The sequence below is a fragment of the Lepus europaeus genome, chromosome 18, assembly GCF_033115175.1.
Source record: "Lepus europaeus isolate LE1 chromosome 18, mLepTim1.pri, whole genome shotgun sequence".
Taxonomy (NCBI): domain Eukaryota; kingdom Metazoa; phylum Chordata; class Mammalia; order Lagomorpha; family Leporidae; genus Lepus; species Lepus europaeus.
Window position 1 is genome coordinate 46,678,080 of NC_084844.1, and position 17,806 is coordinate 46,695,885.

General features: G+C 58.0%; 1 protein-coding gene across 3 annotated transcripts in view; it reads right to left on the minus strand.

Moving 5' to 3' along the window:
* The window catches only part of SLC43A2 (solute carrier family 43 member 2), a 39,011-nt gene extending 21,412 nt beyond the window's left edge, over positions 1-17,599 (minus strand). Inside the window, exons 1-6 of one of the 3 annotated variants that reach the window (XM_062216176.1) lie at positions 17,543-17,571; positions 16,861-16,932; positions 16,435-16,667; positions 9,636-9,843; positions 7,178-7,233; positions 6,125-6,201 (exon numbers count right to left, since the gene is read on the minus strand). In XM_062216176.1, coding sequence (XP_062072160.1) covers positions 6,125-6,201; positions 7,178-7,233; positions 9,636-9,843; positions 16,435-16,594 — 501 coding nt within the window. In that variant the 5' untranslated portion in view covers positions 16,595-16,667; positions 16,861-16,932; positions 17,543-17,571. Of the gene's footprint in view, positions 1-6,124; positions 6,202-7,177; positions 7,234-9,635; positions 9,844-16,434; positions 16,668-16,860; positions 17,141-17,542 lie in introns of those variants that run through there. The other 2 variants (XM_062216177.1, XM_062216175.1) reach the window with 2 other exon arrangements.
* Positions 17,600-17,806: the final 207 nt, after the last annotated feature.

Here is a 17,806-nt window from a genome sequence, read left to right on the forward strand (position 1 = left end):
CAGTTCTGCTTTTTAAAGACTGAGGCTGCGTCAGGACCTGATTCAGCCCTGCTCAGCAGAAGCCCCGGGCAGCCCCAGGCCATTGCCCAAGAGCTCAGGGCCTGTCCCTGCTGACCTGCTTCCCACTCCCCTTGCAGGGTCTGCTCTCAGCGGAGCCCTCACTGGAGGCCTCGCGGGAGGAGGGAACGGGCAAGGAGGTCCCTCCGGGCTGAGGGCTGGATGCGGGTGGGAAGGCGTGACTCTGCAGGTGCTCACTGGGAATGTGGAGTGAGCGGGTGGACGTCAGCCCCTGTCCTCGCCCGGGGCACGGGGAACAGTGAGCAGCAGCTTCTTGGAGCCTGCAGACTGAAGGCTGGCCAGCATTCTCCACAAAGGGCCAGGAGGCCAGACAGTCAATCCTGCAGGCTCGTGAAGCCACGAGGTCTCTCGTCACAGCTTCCACAAACAACACGTAAGCAGTAGGCACGGCTGTGTTCCGGTGACACTTTGTTTACAAGAACAGACAGTGGTCTGGGTCTGGCCATTTGCCGACCCCTGAGCCACATCCCACGGCTTGAAGAACAAGCCACCGGCCTCCCTGAAATAGATCCCTAGCAACCAAGTGTGCTACATGATCAGAGGGTGTTCTGCCCAGTCCCATCTGGCCTCTGTAACTTTTCAGCTCGCAGCAGGACAGCCAGGAGCTAACACAAATGCACCTGCTGCCAGCTCTCAGTCTTGACACAGACCTGGGGGAGGCTGCTGGAGACAATGACCCCTCCCTCCAGAAAAACGCACCTGAGCAGCACATTCCAGGGGACTTTGGAAAGCTCACACAAACAGGTCATTAAGATGTTTGTTTTAGTGCAAAAACGTTGTGAAATCCATGCATGGTTTTTCCACAATAGGTATTTTCTAAGAAGATTTTGAAGTACCCTTGCATACATTTTTTTACAATGTCTGTTATTTTAAACATTTTTAAAAATTATTATTTTACAATTCTCCTCAACATTTTGTCAAATTCACTTCATTTCAAGGGGGTACACAGCCCTCATGAAGCCTGATCATGGACCACAAAGTGGCTTAAAAATGCTAGGGTAAGACCCCTTGCTCACTCAGAAAGACAGCTAGTTTCTTTACACTTAACAGAACTCTTAGAAATCATAAAAAAGGACTCTAAAAACATAGACAAATGATAAAAAGAAGCAATTCACAGAAGAAATACAAATGACCAGGAAGGAAATGAAAAGATGCTCCATGTTGCTAATAATTGAAGGATTGTTAAAAAATAATGGGGCCTGGCCGGCGCCGTGGCTCAACAGGCTAATCCTCTGCCTTGCGGCGCCGGCACACTGGGTTCTAGTCCCAGTTGGGGCACCGATCCTGTCCCGGTTGCCCCTCTTCCAGGCCAGCTCTCTGCTGTGGCCAGGGAGTGCAGTGGAGGATGGCCCAAGTGTTTGGGCTCTGCACCCCATGGGAGACCAGGATAAGCACCTGGCTCCTGCCATTGGAACAGCGCGGTGCGCCGGCCGCAGCGCGCTACCGCGGCGGCCATTAGAGGGTGAACCAACGGCAAAGGAAGACCTTTCTCTCTGTCTCTCTCTCTCTCTCACTGTCCACTCTGCCTGTCAAAAAAAAAAAATAATAAAAATAATGGGGCCTGAACTGTGGCATGGCGGGTAAAGCCACCGCCTCCCATATGGGCACCGGTTCAAGTACCAGCTGCTCCACTTCCAATCCAGCTCCCTGCTAATGAGCCTGAGAAATACAGTGGGGGATGGTCCAAGTGCTTGGGCCCCTGCATCCACATGGGATACATGGAAGAAGCTCCTGGCTCCTGGCTTTGGTCTGGCTCAGCCCTGGCCATTATGGCCATCTGATGAGAGTGAACCAGGAGACGGAAGATTCTCTGTCTCTCTTTGTGTGTAGTTCTTTCTTTCTTTTTTTTTTTTACAAGCAGAGTTGGACAGTGAGAGAGAGAGACAGAGAGAAAGGTCTTCCTTCTGTTGGTTCACTCCCCAAATGGCCGCTATGGCTGGTGCGCTGTGGCCGGTGCGCTGCGGCCGGCACATCTCACTGATCCGAAGCCAGGAGCCAGGTGCTTCTCCTGGTCTCCCATGCAGGTGCAGGGCCCAAACACTTGGGCCATCCTCCACTGCCCTCCCGGGCCACAGCAGAGAGCTGGCCTGGAAGAGGAGCAACCAGGACAGAATCTGATGCCCCAACCGGGACTAGAACCCGGGGTGCCGGTGCCGCAGGCAGAAGATTAGCCAAGTGAGCCATGGCACCGGCTGTCTGACTTTCAAATAAACACATGTTTAAAAAAAAAAAAAAAAAAGGCATCTCATTTTCCACCAGATCAAATGGGTTAATGTTCAAAAGATGAAAGGTCTGGTTCCAGGGGGCTCTTGAGAAAACCCTCTCTTGGGGTCGGCACTGTGAGCAGTGGGTAAAGCCGCCGCCTACAACACTGGCATCCCGTATGGGTGTCAGTTTGGGTCTGTGCTGCTCCACTTCTGACTGGAGGATGGCCCAAGTACTTGAGCCCCTGCACCCACATGGGAGACCCAGAAGAAGCTCCTAGCACCTGGCTTTGGCAAGCCCCAGACCTAGCCGTTGCAGCCATTATGGGAGTGAACCAGCAGATGGAAGATATCTCTGTCTCTCTCTGTGTGACTCTGCCTTTCTAATAAATAAAATAAATCTTTTTTTTTTTTTTTTTGACAGGCAGAGTGGACAGTGAGAGAGAGATACAGAGAGGAAGGTCTTCCTTTTCCATTGGTTCACCCTCCAATGGCCGCCACGGCCGGCGCACCACGCTGATCTGAAGCCAGGAGCCAGGTGCCGCTCCTGGTCTCCCATGTGGGTACAGGGCCCAAGCACTTGGGCCACCCTCCACTGCACTCCCGGGCCATAGCAGAGAGCTGACCTGGAAGAGAGGCAACCGGGACAGAATCTGGTGTGCCGGTGCCGCAAGGTGGAGGATTAGCCTGTTAAGCCACGGCGCCGGCTCTAAAATAAATCTTAACAGAAAAACAAAGCCCTCTCCTGCATGCTGGTTGGCCTGGATCAGCGCACAGCCTGTGCAGAAGACCGTCCGTGTGACAGCACATGCTACGTCCGAAGCTGAGCCTGTGGCCCCAGTTCCACCTCCAGGAATTTATTTTACAAAAATGCACAGACAGGGAGACCCACCTCAGCAGCGCTCCTAAACGGGGGAAGCTGGAAAACAACCCCAGCATCCATGAGGAGGAACTAGTTGAATAGATGGTGGTGCATCAGCCTTCTAGAATAACGTGCAATGCTTAACAATGGGGCCGCTCTCTAGAGTCTTTGCAAACAAGGAGAGTCTCTACGTACTGGCAGCAAAAGATGTAAAAGATACAGTAAATGAAAAAGCAAGTTATAACAGTTCAACAAAGAAAAATGATTTTTAAAAAATGCTGATGGGGGGCCGGCGCTGTGGTGCAGCGGGTAAAACCGCCGCCTGCAGTGCCGGCATCCCATATGGGCGCCAGTTCAAGTCCCAGCTGCTCCATTTCCGATCCAGCTCTCTGCTGTGGCCTGGGAAAGCAGTAGAAGATGGCCCAAGTCCTTGGGCCCCTGCACCTGCGTGGGAGACCTGGAGGAAGCTCCTGGCTCCTTGCTTCGGATTGGCGCAGTTCCGGCCATTGCGGCCAATTGGGGAGTGAACCAACGGATGAAGACCTCTCTCTCTGTCTCTGCCTCTCTGCCTCTCTCTCTCTCTCTCTTGCTTTCTCGCTCTCTCCCTCTCACCCTCTCCCTCTCCCTCTGTAACTCTGACTTTCAAATACATAAATAAATCTTTTAAAAAAAATGCTAATGGGATATACCCCAAACTGATTAAGGTAGGTTTACATAATTTCACAGTCCATACTTGATATTTATGAAATTCTGGATTTCTCAAATTAAGTCATTTTTATTTCATAATCATAAAAAGTGAAAAGAGGCAAAGAATCCCTAGGGGCCTACTAGTCGCTCCTAAAAGTTTCTTGGGCGACCTTCAGAGTTCACGTTAGTGGCTTTCTTCAGTGGGTCGTGGATGCTGGTTTTTCTCACTTGATCATGACAAAGCACCTTTCCACACTTCAGAGCACAAGCAAGTCCACAGGAGCAGCTGCCACAGCACAGCGGGTCAGGCTGCTGGCTGAGGCTCCAGCATCGCCCACAGGAGTGCTGGTGCCAGTCCTGGCCCCTCCACCTCTGACCCAGCTCCCTGCCAATGTGCATGCTGGGAGGGAGCACTGATGGCCCAGTGCTTGGGCCTCTGCCATTGCTGTGGGAGACTGGACTGAGTTTTGGGATCCTGGCATCAGCCTGATCCAGCCCTGGCTGTTGTGGGCATCTGGGGGAATGAACCAGCAGGTGGAAGATCTTTCTCTCTCTGCTTTTCAAATAAATAAATAAAGTAAATCTTTGGGGGAAAAAAAAAAAAAAAACCGCCAAGGACCATCTCATTTCTTTATCCCTGACGAGGCATCGCATGACCAACACGACAGGGAGACGCCAGCCCCGCACTCTTCCTCCTGATGGAAGATTGCGTGGTTTTCGTTGCCCAAGAATAAGCAGAACCACGACTCCTGTTTCACAACTCTCACGCTTATTGGAATTTGTGCATTTTTGACGGTTTGAACGGAGCTCTCGGTTTCAACATCTGCCTTCTTCTGGGAACTTGAGAGAGGAGGAACATACCCATCTTTCTTTTCCATCGACCTGGCTAAAAACCTAAGGCTCAGAGTGCCCCAGATGGCAGGAAAGAACTGGACGGCAGCACCAGCGCAGCACAGTGACGGAGCTCGGATTCGGGGTCACGCACACCTTGAGGAGCCACCCGGCCGCCCTGCACGCAGTCTCTCACCCACGCACACGGCACCCAACTGTCCACGTCCATGGATCCAGACCCAGACAGCCAATTCTTCCCGCCAGGACTAAGGCAACAAGGCAAGGCACAGGGACGCGAGCCCGAAGACACTGGGCCTGGGCTGGCCTCTGGCTTGCAGCCAGCCGGATCACACAGGAGCCAGCACCTCTCCAGTGCCCTTCGAGAAAAGGGCCAAAGTCCCCAGGGCCCCATAAAGTAAAACAAGGGTCCCTCAGCTGTGAGACAAGGAATCGAGCGGCCACAGCACACTGTGGATCTGACGCCGGGTGCTGCCTTAGCTGCAGGCAAGATCTCCCCGCTGGATGCACGTGCACTCGTCTTCCTTCTTTCCCGGCAGCCGACTCGGAGCAGCAGCCTTGCCCTGCTGGGCAAGCCCGCAGACGCCGCCTTCCTCCCTCGGGAAGCCGTTCTGCTCCTCCTTTGACCTGCCTGCTTCCCAGCTGTGCCCTCCTCAGCCTCCGTCATCGCAAAAAGCAGCGCATTTTGGGGTCCACGTTGTGGCACTGCGGGCTAAACCTCAACCTGGGACACCAGCATCCCATGTCACAGCACCACCTCAAGGCCCAGCTGCTCTGCTTCCCCCCTGGCTCCCTGCTAATGCACATGGGAAAGCAGAGGAGGGTGGCTCATGTACTTGAGCCCCTGACACCCATGTGGGAGACCCAGATGGAGTTCCAGGCTCCTGGCTTCAGTCTGGCCCAGCCCCAACTGTAGTAGCCATTTGGAGAGTGAACCAGTAAATGAAAAATCTCTCTCTATGCCTTTAAAATAAATATATATATTTTTTTAAGAAGGCAACACATTTCCCGGCATCCCAGATCTCCGGAGAAGGCAGTGCTCAGCAGCCCAAGGAGACGCCGCCATCCCAGCAGCTGTCTGTGCCCCACACGTGGCAACCAAGAACAGGCAGCCCAGGGGTCTCCCTGCAGGCAGGCACAGGTGGGCTGCGGCGGTCTCCCGGGAGCCCAGTGTTCAGGTTGCTGTGTGGCAGAGCTCCCGGAAAAGAGAAAGTGAGTGGCAGCCTTTGCCCCCCTGCTCCTCTCCCAAGGGTGGGGACCCAAGCCACGCCCAGGAGGCCCCTGCCCCGGAGTCTGCGACCAGCTTTGCTGCCAGGCCACTTCACCATGGCCCTGGTGCTGCCTGGGATGTCTGGGCACACACAGCAAATGGAACCCGCTGAAGGCTGCCTGAAATCCACAAGCAGCTCACAGAACTAGAGAGCTTAGGACAATCGCTCCTTACCGTCAGCGAGGTGAAGGTCATGCACATCCCACCGAAGCCGTTCAGAGCCAGGGCGATGAAGATGAGCACAGAGAGAGCTGGGGGGAAACACAGACAGCTCAGAAGCCAGGCGCCACAGCTGAGCTTCCACGAAGGAGGCCAGGGTCCAGCCCGGCGCCCACACGGAGCAGGCCCCCAGGAAACGCAGCCCGAATGAATGACAAGCCCGTGAGCACCAGTGCCTGCCACCTGGGGGCCTCTCCTCACGCTCCCCTCCTGCATCCTGCAGGAGCCCAGGCTCAGGCAAAGGTGCACACTCGTGCCCTCTTCCCACCACCCACTGAAACCGAAATAGAGTCCCAAAAGTCTGGAGAGGAGCTGGCCTTTGAGTGACGGGCCTGGTGACATGGGGAGGCCTAGCCCAGGGGCCTGGCCCAGCCCCGCCTTCAGCTTACGTGGCTGTCTCCCTCCCTTGTGGGGTGAGGGAGAGCCAGTGATGGGAAGGGAGGGTTGGTGAGAGTACCCTCCTGGCGGTTCCTGTCCCAGCCACTTCATTCCTGAGCATCCCTCCCACCATAAACCCTGCCTGACCTGCCTTTTAATGACAATCACACTGCATTATATGTTTGTATTTGCACTAAAAAAAACAAACCCTCAGTGGACGGGCCTGGCGGAGACGTTGGTGAGACACTGGAGTCTGTTCTCCAAGTCCCTGAAGCCACAGCCGCACCTGAGCAGGGCCGAGGACCAGCGGCTTCCCAGCCACCCTTGTAGTTCCGGCCTGGGCAGGACCACCCTCGGTTGGCATTGTGGAAGCTGCCAGGGCCCGGCTGGGCCTGGCAGGGGGGTGGGAGCCTCATATACTCTGGGAGCTCTCGGCAGACTTGTCTGGGGCCACGGCCCTCTGACCCGGCCACTTGCCTGAGGTGGGCAACTGAGCAAAGGCCTGCCAGGTCCCCCCAGTGTGAGCAGTGAGCACTGGGTTCAGTACGGCATCCGAGAGCAGCTGGGCCTGCAGCCCCTCTGGCCACCCTCTCGCCAGTCCCTGCTGGGGGGAGGAGGGAGCACACTTACAGTCGGGGTTACTGGCTCCATAGGCAATCAGCAAGCAGGAGACAGCAAAGCAGGCGCTAAAACCAAGCAGGAACAAAATATCATTATATCACTAGGTGTTGACTATGTATCAGATGTTTTCAAAACAATTACAGTTCAATAAGTCTAAGAAGAGTAATTGGCTCCTTTTACTGATGAGGAAATAAATCTCATTTTAAAAAAGCAAATACAAAAAGCTGGTGTTGTGGTACAGTGGGTTAAGCTGCTACCTGCAGCACCAGCAGCCCATACCGGCACCAGTTAGAGTTCCGGCTGCTTCACTTCTGATCCAGCTCCCTGCTTATGCACCTGGGAAAGCAGTGGAGGATGACCCAAGTGCTTGGGCCCCCGTACCCACATAGGAGGCCAGGATGGACTTCTGACCCCTAGCTTCAGCCTGGCCCAGCCCAGGCAACTGTGGCCTTTTGGGGAGTGAACCAGCAGATAAAATCTGTCTCTCTCTCTCTCTCTCTGTCTTTCTCCATCTCTGTCACTTTGCTTTTCAAATAAATAAATAAACCTTGAATCCTGTGCCCACTCCACCAGGTGTGAGCAGAGCCCCATGGGCAGGGGAAGATGAGAAGCTGCTCCCCGAACCCTGCCCTCCACTTGGTTCTGCCCCAGGAAACCAAAGCCTCTTCAACTTCCAAGAGCAAATGCAGCGGATCCGCCACCAGCTCCCTTCAGGCCTCAACCTGCCCTGCAAGGGTGTCATCCCCAGGGGGGCAGGGCTGCTGGGCCCTCGGCCTGGGAGGGCCTGCTGCTTGGCGAGCTGACCCCGCGCCTGGCAGCCTAGAGCTGCACAGACCAGTGGCACCCATGTACCCCAGGGGCTGCACACAGTGAGCCACAGTGATGTAACAGAACTTCCACTGTATAATGTTTGTATCTCACCCATTTTAATTTGTGTTTGTGTATATGCATGAGGGGTCTTCCGAACCCTCCCGGAAAACGCATACTGTGAAAACACGATGCCTGGATCTCAGAATCTGCACCGAAACAAACTTATCCTTTAATTCCATTTCCCACTAACTTTGTCAAGTGCCCTCATATGAAGCACACAAAACATTAACAATGGCACACTTGGGGGTGGGTGGTTGCCCAGCAGGTGAGACATGGGTTCAGATGGGTAAATGCTCAGTTCTGCCTCCTGATTCCAGGTTCCTGCGAATGCAGACCCCAAGCAGCAGCAGGAAGTGGCTCAAGTGCTTGGGTTCCTGCCACCCACATGGAAGACCTGGACTGAATTCCTGGCTCCTGGCTTCAGCTCTGACCCAGTCCCGGCCCCAGTCCCAGCCACTGCAGACAACCGGGAAGTGAACCAGCACGTGGGAGCTCTCTTGTCTGTCTCTGTGTCTCTCTGCTTCTCAAATAGTTTTTTTTTTTTTTTAAGACTTATTTATTTATTTGAAAGGCAGAGTTAGAGAGAGAGAAAAGGAGAGGCAGAGAAAAAGAATCTTCCATCCTCTGGCTCACTCCCCCAAATGACCGTAATGGCCAGATCTTCTTCCAGGTCTCCCACGCAGGTGCAGGGGCTCCAAGCACTCAGGTTATATTCCACTGCTTTCCCAGGCCATAACAGAGAGCTGGATCAGAAGTGGAGAAGCCAGTACTTGAACTGGCACCCATATGGGATGCCAGTGCTGCAGGTGGTGGCCCTACCCCCTATGCCACAGCGCAGGCCCCTCAATAGATTTCTTAAAAATTAACTTAAGAAAGCCGGCACTGCGGCTCACTAGGCTAATTCTCCGCCTGCGGCACCGGCACACCAGGTTCTAGTCCCAGTTGGGGTTCCAGATTCTATCCCAGTTGTTCCTCTTCCAGTCCAGCTCTCTGCTGTGGCCCGGGAAGGCAGTGGAGGATGGCCCAAGTGCTTGGGCTCTGCACCTGCATGGGGGACCAGGGGGAGGCACCGGGCTCCTGGCTTCGGATTGGCACAGCGTGCCGGCCGCAGCAGCCATTTGGGAGGTGAACCAACAGAAAAGGAAGACCTTTCTCTCTGTCTCTAACTCTGCCTGTCAAAAAAAATTAACTTAATAAAAGAATGGCATAAGTATACATCATTTAAAACTTCATGTGCTTATCCTAGAGATACACATTCAAAATCCTTTGTTCTGGTTGGGGTGTAAGCCCAGACTTGAAGCCCAGGACCCTCAATGACCAGCAACTCCAGGTGCCCCAAGGTGGCCAAGGTGAGCCTGGCGTCCTGTGCTTTTTTATGCAGTGCTGGCACACTGAGAGGGTCACAGTACCTACCACTTAGGTGGCAGATGGGGTAAAGACCCCAGCTTCCTGGTAAAGCAGACTACACTCTGAGTGGGCATGTAGGGAGCGCCACAGTGTACCTGGGGGGTGGGTACTAGGATTCCCAACAGGAAGAACTTAGCTCAGGGTTAGCCCCTGTCCACCCACCGCCCACATCCAAGGAACCCCCACTGACCTGCCCAGCAGCCTGAGCTTCCTTGGGCCATACTTGTCCATGACGATGCCCAGGGGCAGCGTGATGGCACTGAGCAGGAAGGAGCCCACGGTGAAGGCCAAGTTTAGAATCTCATCCTGGGCCTTGCAGCTGAGCCAGCCATTCATCCAGCTGACCTCCTCGTGCTCAGGCACTGCGGTGCCCCCAGTCGTGGCATTGGAGATGTTCTCTGGGTGGAAAGGGAGCGAAACCAAACCACAGGGTCAAGGCAGGGACCTCCAGAGGTCAGTAGAACAGGTGCACAGTCACCGTCCTCTCACGGGGCGTGCAAGCAGCCCTGCAGCAGGCTTTGGCCCAAGCCCTGGGGTCACAACATGAGCCTCTGGAGAATCCCAGGAAGAGAGCTGCACTCCTGCTGGACCACACCGTCCCTTGAAGCACCGCAGAGCCTGGGTTGGGATCCCCCTTCTGGAGAACCCACACCCTGGAGCCGTGGACCTCGACTGAGGGGGCCCAGACCGGCCAGAACCTTCTTGGCAGCTCTGTCCATGGAAACTGAGGCAGACTCCAGACCACGAGGGACGCACATGCTGCTGGTCTCCCCGGCCGGTGTGTGGAGACTGCGTGTGCCTCCTTGCCTCCTCCCAACACAGAACACCCCACTGGCCGCCGTGGCCCCCACCTGGGCATTCCCGTGGTAGCAACCCCCGGACGTGCCACACTCTAGAACCCTTTGGGAGGGTGTGTTAACAAGCTTCCCCTTTGAGGTGTACCTCTCCTAGTTTTCTCGCTGGGGTCCTTGCGGTGCTATCCCTGTGACCAGGCCCAGAACCTGCGGGCTGCTGAGCTTCCATGCCTGGTAGTGTAGGCCCCACTGTGCCGCGATTCCAGCCCCAAAGGCCCCTTCCGAAGTTGACCCAGCACCGAAACAACTCGACAAGGAGGGAAAAGTGCTGTGGCAGCTGCGGGCGGGCGGGCGGCTCGGAACGCGGGGAGGCCTCTCGCCCGGCTGGGGCTGCTAGTTAAGAGGTGCTGACTAACCCTGTAGCAACCGAGACTTTGATTAGAAGCCAGTTGCACTGGGAGAGGCCAGGAAGTGCTTCTCTTCTGATAACTGCCTGCCTCGCGAATGCAGCCCTCTGGCGCCAGGGCTGTAAAGCTGAGGTCTGCAAAGGCTTGCCTAGGCTTCGCGACAGCCCCTAGGTCACCAAAAAGAATGCCCCTGGGGTGATCATGCCACACGCCAACCTCTGCCCAACAAGCCCTGCCGGAGGCACGCTGCCAGGACCTGGCCTCTGGTTCCAGTGTTGGTTCTTCCACTTCCTCTTTGTGTAACCCTGCAAGAGTGCCTTCATCTTGCTCTATTTCAGTCTCTTTATCTGTAAAATGGGCACAGCAATGTCCACCTCCTAGAGTTCAGGGGAAGATCAATGAGAAAATGCAATAACACTCTAGAGCTCACACAGGCATAGAAAGTGCCCAAAAATAATAGCTAAAAGCTGTTCCTATTATTATTACTGCTCTGGGAGTCTCAGGACGGGGATGGTGCAACTCTCTGGCAGCAGAGCCAGACGCAGTGGCTGGACAAACTACTTTACAACTGTGTGGTGGATGTTTCTGGTCTCCCACAGGGCTGCAGGGGTGGCAGGGCAAGGACTGGGTTCCTCTGTGTCCCCACACCTCACCCAGGCCCTGGCCCACAGTGGCTAATTACGAATGAGAACAATGAAACCAGATCACAACGGCCAAATGGCTCAAGAGAGAAGAAAGGAAACAGGACGAACAGAGCTATGTGGAGGATGGAGGGGACTGAACGGGCATTAGAACCACAGTAAACTGCCTGAAGCCACAGAAACAAAACCTAACAGGCCTGATTCCTGTCCCCACCACTTTCTCTTTCCTAGAGAGGCCCCGCCACACTGAGATTCAAGGCCTGCGGACCTCTGCACCCATCAGGACACAGTGCAGAACATCACGTGCAATGCCGCGGCGAGCAGGCCCAGGCCGCCTGCTTTCCCCCAGCACGGCAGTTTCTAGAAAGGGAGAGCCCTTTCACAGGTGGGGCTGCAGCACCAGAATTTGGATCCGGAGTGGGGATGGGGTCTCCGCACAGCCATGGCCATTTCCAGGTGAGTGTGGAGATGTGAGCAAAACCAGCACAGAGGCGACAGAGCGGACGTGGAAAGGGTGCTCCAGGGCCCAGGGTGGCTGGCTGGAGGGTCCTCATTGTGGGCAGGCAGGTCTGGAGCCAGTTATTGCATCAGCCAGCCCGGCTACTGCCAGCAGGGAGCTGTGGGGGGCGAGGCAGCATGGGCTGAGTGAGCACCGGGACCCCGACCACACTCCTAAATCCACAGTGTCTCACGAGGAGGCGGAAGATGAAACTCGAAGGCAGCATACCCAGGGCGGTCTCCCTGACGTGCCCAAGGCAGACACAGGGGTGGTGGGGCTTATGCCGCCGAGCCATCTGGTCGCCCCCGCCACCGGACGGGGGCCTCCGGAAGAGCAGTCACTGTGGGTGACCTGCCCTCTCCTTTTTCATCCTGGAGCCACTCCACACAGGAGCAGGGACTGCTCTAGGCCACACACCTTCTCCTTAAACAACTCGCTGGGGTGGCCAACTGGCCCTCTGCCTCCTGCCTCCAGGCATTCATTCATTCCTAGCCACAGATGAGCCTGGGGCCGGGGGGACCCAGAGCATCACTTGCCCCTGGAGGAAGCTCAACCTTTGCTGAGCCCAGAGCTGTGTTGGCAGTAAACAGCCCTAACAGATGCCGAAACACTGTGACACCAGGCCGCTCCTCCCCCTCTGCCTCCACCTGGCCATCCTGGCCCAGGAGACAAACAGATAAGCACCCAGGAAGTGCCAAGCCTCAGGGTACCCTCTGTTCCTGGCTTCGTGCTCGCCCCCGCCCCAGCCTGGCCTGCTCAGCTCCTTACCTACACCTGTTTATTAAACAGATGCTTCCGCAGTGGGCGGCCAGAGCAGCCCAGCCGCCCAGCCCAGCCCAGCCCAGCCCAGCGGGGCAGACTGAGAAGTGGAGCGGCCAGAGGGTGCTGAGAACAGGAGCACGCCGCCGGGGAGAGAGAACAATGCTTCGTACTGTTCGCCCCGCTCCCAGGAGACTCACAAACAAGAACTTCACAGAGAAAGGGGGAGAAAAGAGGGTGCTGTGAGCCCACTCTGGCTCCCCTCTGCGTCAAAGAGGGCTTCCTCGGCCTGGGGAAGCAAAGAGGGTGGGGAGCCTCCAGGACGGCCGGCTGGTGCGGCCCCGAGTCCCGAGCAGCCCCCTTCTCTGGCTGTTCTCCGAGTGTCCTCCCGCCTGGGTCAGGCGCCCCTGGCCTGCCCCGCCGATGGCACCTGCCCCTGTCTCTCTCAAGTCCTCGGTCTATCCGGCAACAGGAAGCGGCATCTCAGGCCGGCAAGGGGGATGTAGGTGAGAGGTCGGCTCAAACACAGAGCAGGCGCTGGGAGCGCCCGGGCCCTCACCGTGGGCTTGGTGGCAGCGGCTACCGCTGGCAGGATGCCAGAGGGAACTTGTTGCCCATGTCACTTAGTGCCCTCCCGCCCCTGCCCCGAGATCCACATGGGGCTACAGGTGTGGCACAGGTGAGCTGCTAGCGGATAGCAGCTGGGGGAAGCTGGCTTGAATGCCCAGCCCAAAAAGGCCCTGCTCTTGACCTCTGGGCTGTGCAGACACGGTGGGTGGCAGAGAGCATGCAGCCAGGAAAGGCCGCCCCTGGGTGTCATGGCTTTAGTATCGTCTACTGAGGGCGGGACTGATTGTGGCCTCCCATGAGGGCCCCAAAAGCCAACCCAAGCCAGACAGATGCCAACAAGTCAGAGAGGCCGAGCGATGGGGGGAGGGGAATGAGGCCATGAAAGCAAAAAGGAAGAAGGCGGGCAGGTGGGGGAGCTGAGGCTGAGGGCACCAGCTGAGACCCTCTGGTTCACAGCAATAAACCGGGGGGAAGAAGTAAACACTCTCACAGAAATCCAGATGAAAGGTGGGATTTTTTTCAAAAGCTGCCGCCCACCGGCTGAGGGTAGGGAAGACGGCCTGGCTGCGGCAGGAACTGTCCACGACACAGCCCGGCCCGCCCGCAGGCCCTCCACCCCACTTCCTGCCTGGTGTCAGGCTGAGAGGTGTGCTCCCCACCGCCAGAAGTCCAGTGACTGCAGTGGCTGAGGCTAGACGGGGACTTCCTCTGACGGGGCCGTGACAATGCCACCTTCAGAGCGCAGCCCCCCGAAGCCAGCTCGTGGCAAGTCCCCCACAGTGCATGAATCTCCTCCAGGTTCCTTCCTGCCCTGAGAATAAAATCCCAACTCCCAGCTCCAGGTGCCCTCCCCTGCCTCCCCAGCGCCGTCCTCTCCCTGGGCATCCCCCAGGCTTCTATCTAAGCACCAGGGGCCCTCCCACCTCCAGGCATGCAGACCCCAACTCAGGCTCAGCGAGTCTGTGTGTGAGGCCTTATTTGCGCTGCACAGTTCCTCAGCACGCGTTTCTAGAACGTGTGGGCTCCTGGGAAGAGGAGAGGGCACAGCCTCAGGTAGCCCCATCCCTCTGAGCTGATGCCCAAGTGGCCCACTGGACAGCAAAGAAAACGAAGAGGTCAGGCATGGGTGGTTTCAGTGGCTGTCCCAGGGGTCCAAAGACACTGCCGTGGGAAAGTTGCGCCCCTCTAGGCCAGGGGCCTCCCGTCCATCTCCTCTGCAGAGCGAGGTGGCGGGGGGGTGGGGAACGGGCAGATGGCAGCAGCCAGCATCTGGTGGGCACCACCCCTGCTCCCCAGCAGAGCCCCCACCCCATTCCCAACTGTCTGGTGGGCAAAGGCAAGGCAAGCCATGGGGCCACAGGAATGAGGGCCCTCACCAGGTCTGCAACCCAATGGAGTTGGCGGCCAGATTCTGGCTGGAGCCTCCAGAAAAGAATTGCGAGAACCTTTCAACAGGTTCCCGGGAATGTTCTTTATTGAACAAACTCAAGCATCCGTCCTAAAAGCAGGCAAGAGCTGAGCATTTGCATCCCAATCAGCTGTGTGCTACCGGGCTGGCCACAAGCCTAATTCAATCAGCTCAATAAATGGCCTGGCTGCTTCTCTGCCACGCACCGAGCTTGAACCCTGACTGCCAGGCGCTCCGGGTAGGCCAGAGCTTGGGGATTTCTGGCCCTGAAAGACAACAGGTTCCACGGACTCCAAGAAGCAGGGAGCAGGAGGCCAGAGAGATAAGCTGTGTGGACTCAGCAGGTCTTCCCGCTGGGAGGCTGGCTCAGCGCCTTTGCCAGGTAATCAGGAAAACCAAAATCAGAGGCCGGGGCAAAGGCACGGGATAAGGAGTTGATGTTCAACCCGCACTCCCGACCCTTCGTCTTCACTTTGGCTCAGAAGTGGCCCGCCAGCCTCCCGCTGGCACTGCTCCCACTCAGGGAGGAGCAAGCCTAGATGGCCATGGCAGGCAAGTGCCCACCGCAGCCCATAGCACAGTCAACCAAGCCGGTGGCCCAAGGGGGAGAGTTCACCTTCCCAACACCACGCTGGCTTGTAAGGAAAAACCAGACCTCCGACCACAACAACCCTCTGGTCTGCTGAGGTACAGAGGCCCTGAGTGGGGGCAGAGGCACTCTGCTGAGTGCTACGCCTTCGGTGCAGCCTGGAGAAGGGAACAACTAAACACTCCAACCTGTTCCTTCCGAAGAGTCATTAATCTCCCAACATCTCTGGAGCGAAACAGAAAGCCGGTTCAGGGAACAAGGTCTGACTATCCCATCGCCCGGCGTTTCTTGCTGATGTGGGGGAAGGCCTGCCAAGAACCCTTGGGCTATTAGGAAATGTTTTTGAGTGGCTAAAGGCTAAAGGTTGGTTATAAACCATATACGTTCTGCCCTCTCCCGGGCGGCCTCTGCATTCCTGCCCTCTCTCTGGCCCTTCACCTCTCCTGCTAGGCCTGCTGGAAGCCACCAGGCAGGAGCCCCCTGGGCACCTCCAGCAGGAGGGGCCCACAGCTCTCTCTGCCCATGGGATGAAAACTCTAGAAAGAAAAGGCAAGCAGCTGGTGATTCAGGGGGTCCCACCTGGGCTGCGCCCATCTCAGGGGGCTCATGTGCGGGAAGGGGGTTGAGTGAGGTCAACGACGGGGCAGCCCCTGTGGGGGTAGGGAGAGGCTGTAGGGTGGGGGTGCCGCCTCAGTCCTCCGGCCAAATGGGGGGGGTGAAGACTAGGGGTGGGGGCAGATTTTCCACGGCATTCTGAGCCTGCTTCCAGCAACACCAGTGGTGTGGCAAAGACAAGGGACCCTCCCCAATCATCGTCCCCCTCCCTATCCTCCCTACCAGGCCTGAGGGCCCCCGAGGTGCTGCCACGGCCGGAAGGAGGAGACAGCCTTTGGAGAATCATAAAGCAGCAAAAACAGATGAGCGAGCATCCGGCAAGGCCTCAGCAGGCTGCATGATGGCCTGCCCGAAAAAGGCCCCCTCCTTGCGGTGGAGGCAAAGCCACTTCCTGTCGGCTGCACCCCAGCCCCTGAATCAGGGTTCCTCTTTCTTACAGTCACCCTGCAAGGGGAGGATGTCACAGGCACGGGAGGAGAGGAGAGGAAGCCAGCCCAGCTCCCGGGGGACAGAAAGAGCCCTGGGCTGGGGGTTCTGGGTCCAGCACAGGACTCCCTCCCCCCTCCCCCGCCTGGGCCTCAGCCTCTGCGTTCACCAGACAAGGACAGGGCTGGGTGGGGATCCGATGGGCCTCTGATACCTGCAGCCCTGCGGTCTCCGCCACCACCCAGCCCCCACCCCCACCCCGCCCGAGGCGCTGGTCTTACCTGGCTCAGTACACAGGTAGGAGTAAAAGCCCTCCGACTTGAGCATGATCAGCAGCGAGCCCCAGCCCAGGAGAACTGCCGAGAAGAGGAGGTTTTCCAACACGGCGGTGCAGGCCATCCACCAGCGGCGCCGATGGGCAGTGGCCAGGGTGGGCGCCATGGTGCAGCGCGGTGCGGCGGCCCGGCCCCGGCCCCGGCTCTGGCTCCCACTCCCGCTTCGGCTCCGCAGCCACCTGCTCACAGACCTCAGCGTCAGCGCCGCCCTGCGCAGCCCTCGCGGCCGCCCCAGGCCGCCGCCGCCGCCGCCGCCGCCGGGCGCGGGTTGTCACCCCTCCGCAGCCCCGGCTGGAGGTGCGCGCAGCCACGGAAACAACCCGCAGCCCTTCCCGGCACCTGCACCGCCCCCACACCGCCGCCGGCTCGTACCTCTGCCCTCCGCCTCGCTTGCACCGCCCTGGCCCGGCAGGGAGACTCCTCTCTCAGCTCCCCCCAGGTAAACTGAGGCACCAACGGAGGAAGGGATTAAGGCACACTCAGTGACGCGCAACGAGTCCTGGCCCCTAGCAGAACTGACATCGCCCGGGTGCCGGAAGGGGAGGCAGCTAGAGGTCCGGACACCTGGGCGGGAGCACACCTGCGGGCTGCCACTCCCAGGGACCCAGACCGGCTCCCTCCCGCCCGCACTGGAGACCCTTCCCCAGCGCTGGTTCCTTCAACCACAGGATCAGCGCCCGCAGCGCCGGGAGGGCCCGCCCAGGGCCCGCTCATTGGCCTAACGGCACAGGAACTGTCTTGCCATTGGCTGCCGCCTAGGTCGCTAGGCGCTGCGGCCACGCGAACCCCGCATGGGTGAGGCAAAGCCGGTTCAAACCGGCGGCGCGAGCCAGCCGCGGAGCCCCCGTGCCGCTCGGGTACCTCTGCGGTTAGCCCGTTTCCTGGACGCGGACCCCCGTGCCTCTCCCCCCCAGCTCCCTCCCTTTTCTCCTCTCTTCCCCGGCGGCTCCTTAGCCGTCCGCTCCCTTTCCTTTCGTATCCACGCATTTCCCAGCGCCCCTCTGGGACGGTTCCCGCCCGCCCGCTGGGCCCCGCGCCCCGGCGTTCGGCTCACCCGGCTCCCTCTGGGGTGTATCGGGCCCGCCCGAAGCCTTTTCTGCCCTCTTTTATTCCAGCCCTTTTATTCCGACCCCAAGATGAAAACACTGCCGCCCGCTGATTGGCTGGATGCGGGCTGGAAACAGGCATTGACCAATCAGCAGCCGCCCGCCCGCCCGGCCGAGAGCAGAAGCCGGTTCCGGCCGGACTAGGAGACAAACAAGAGAGATGGGGGGGCCCCGGGGGCAGCTGTGGGCAGCGCCTCAGTTCAGCCGTCCCG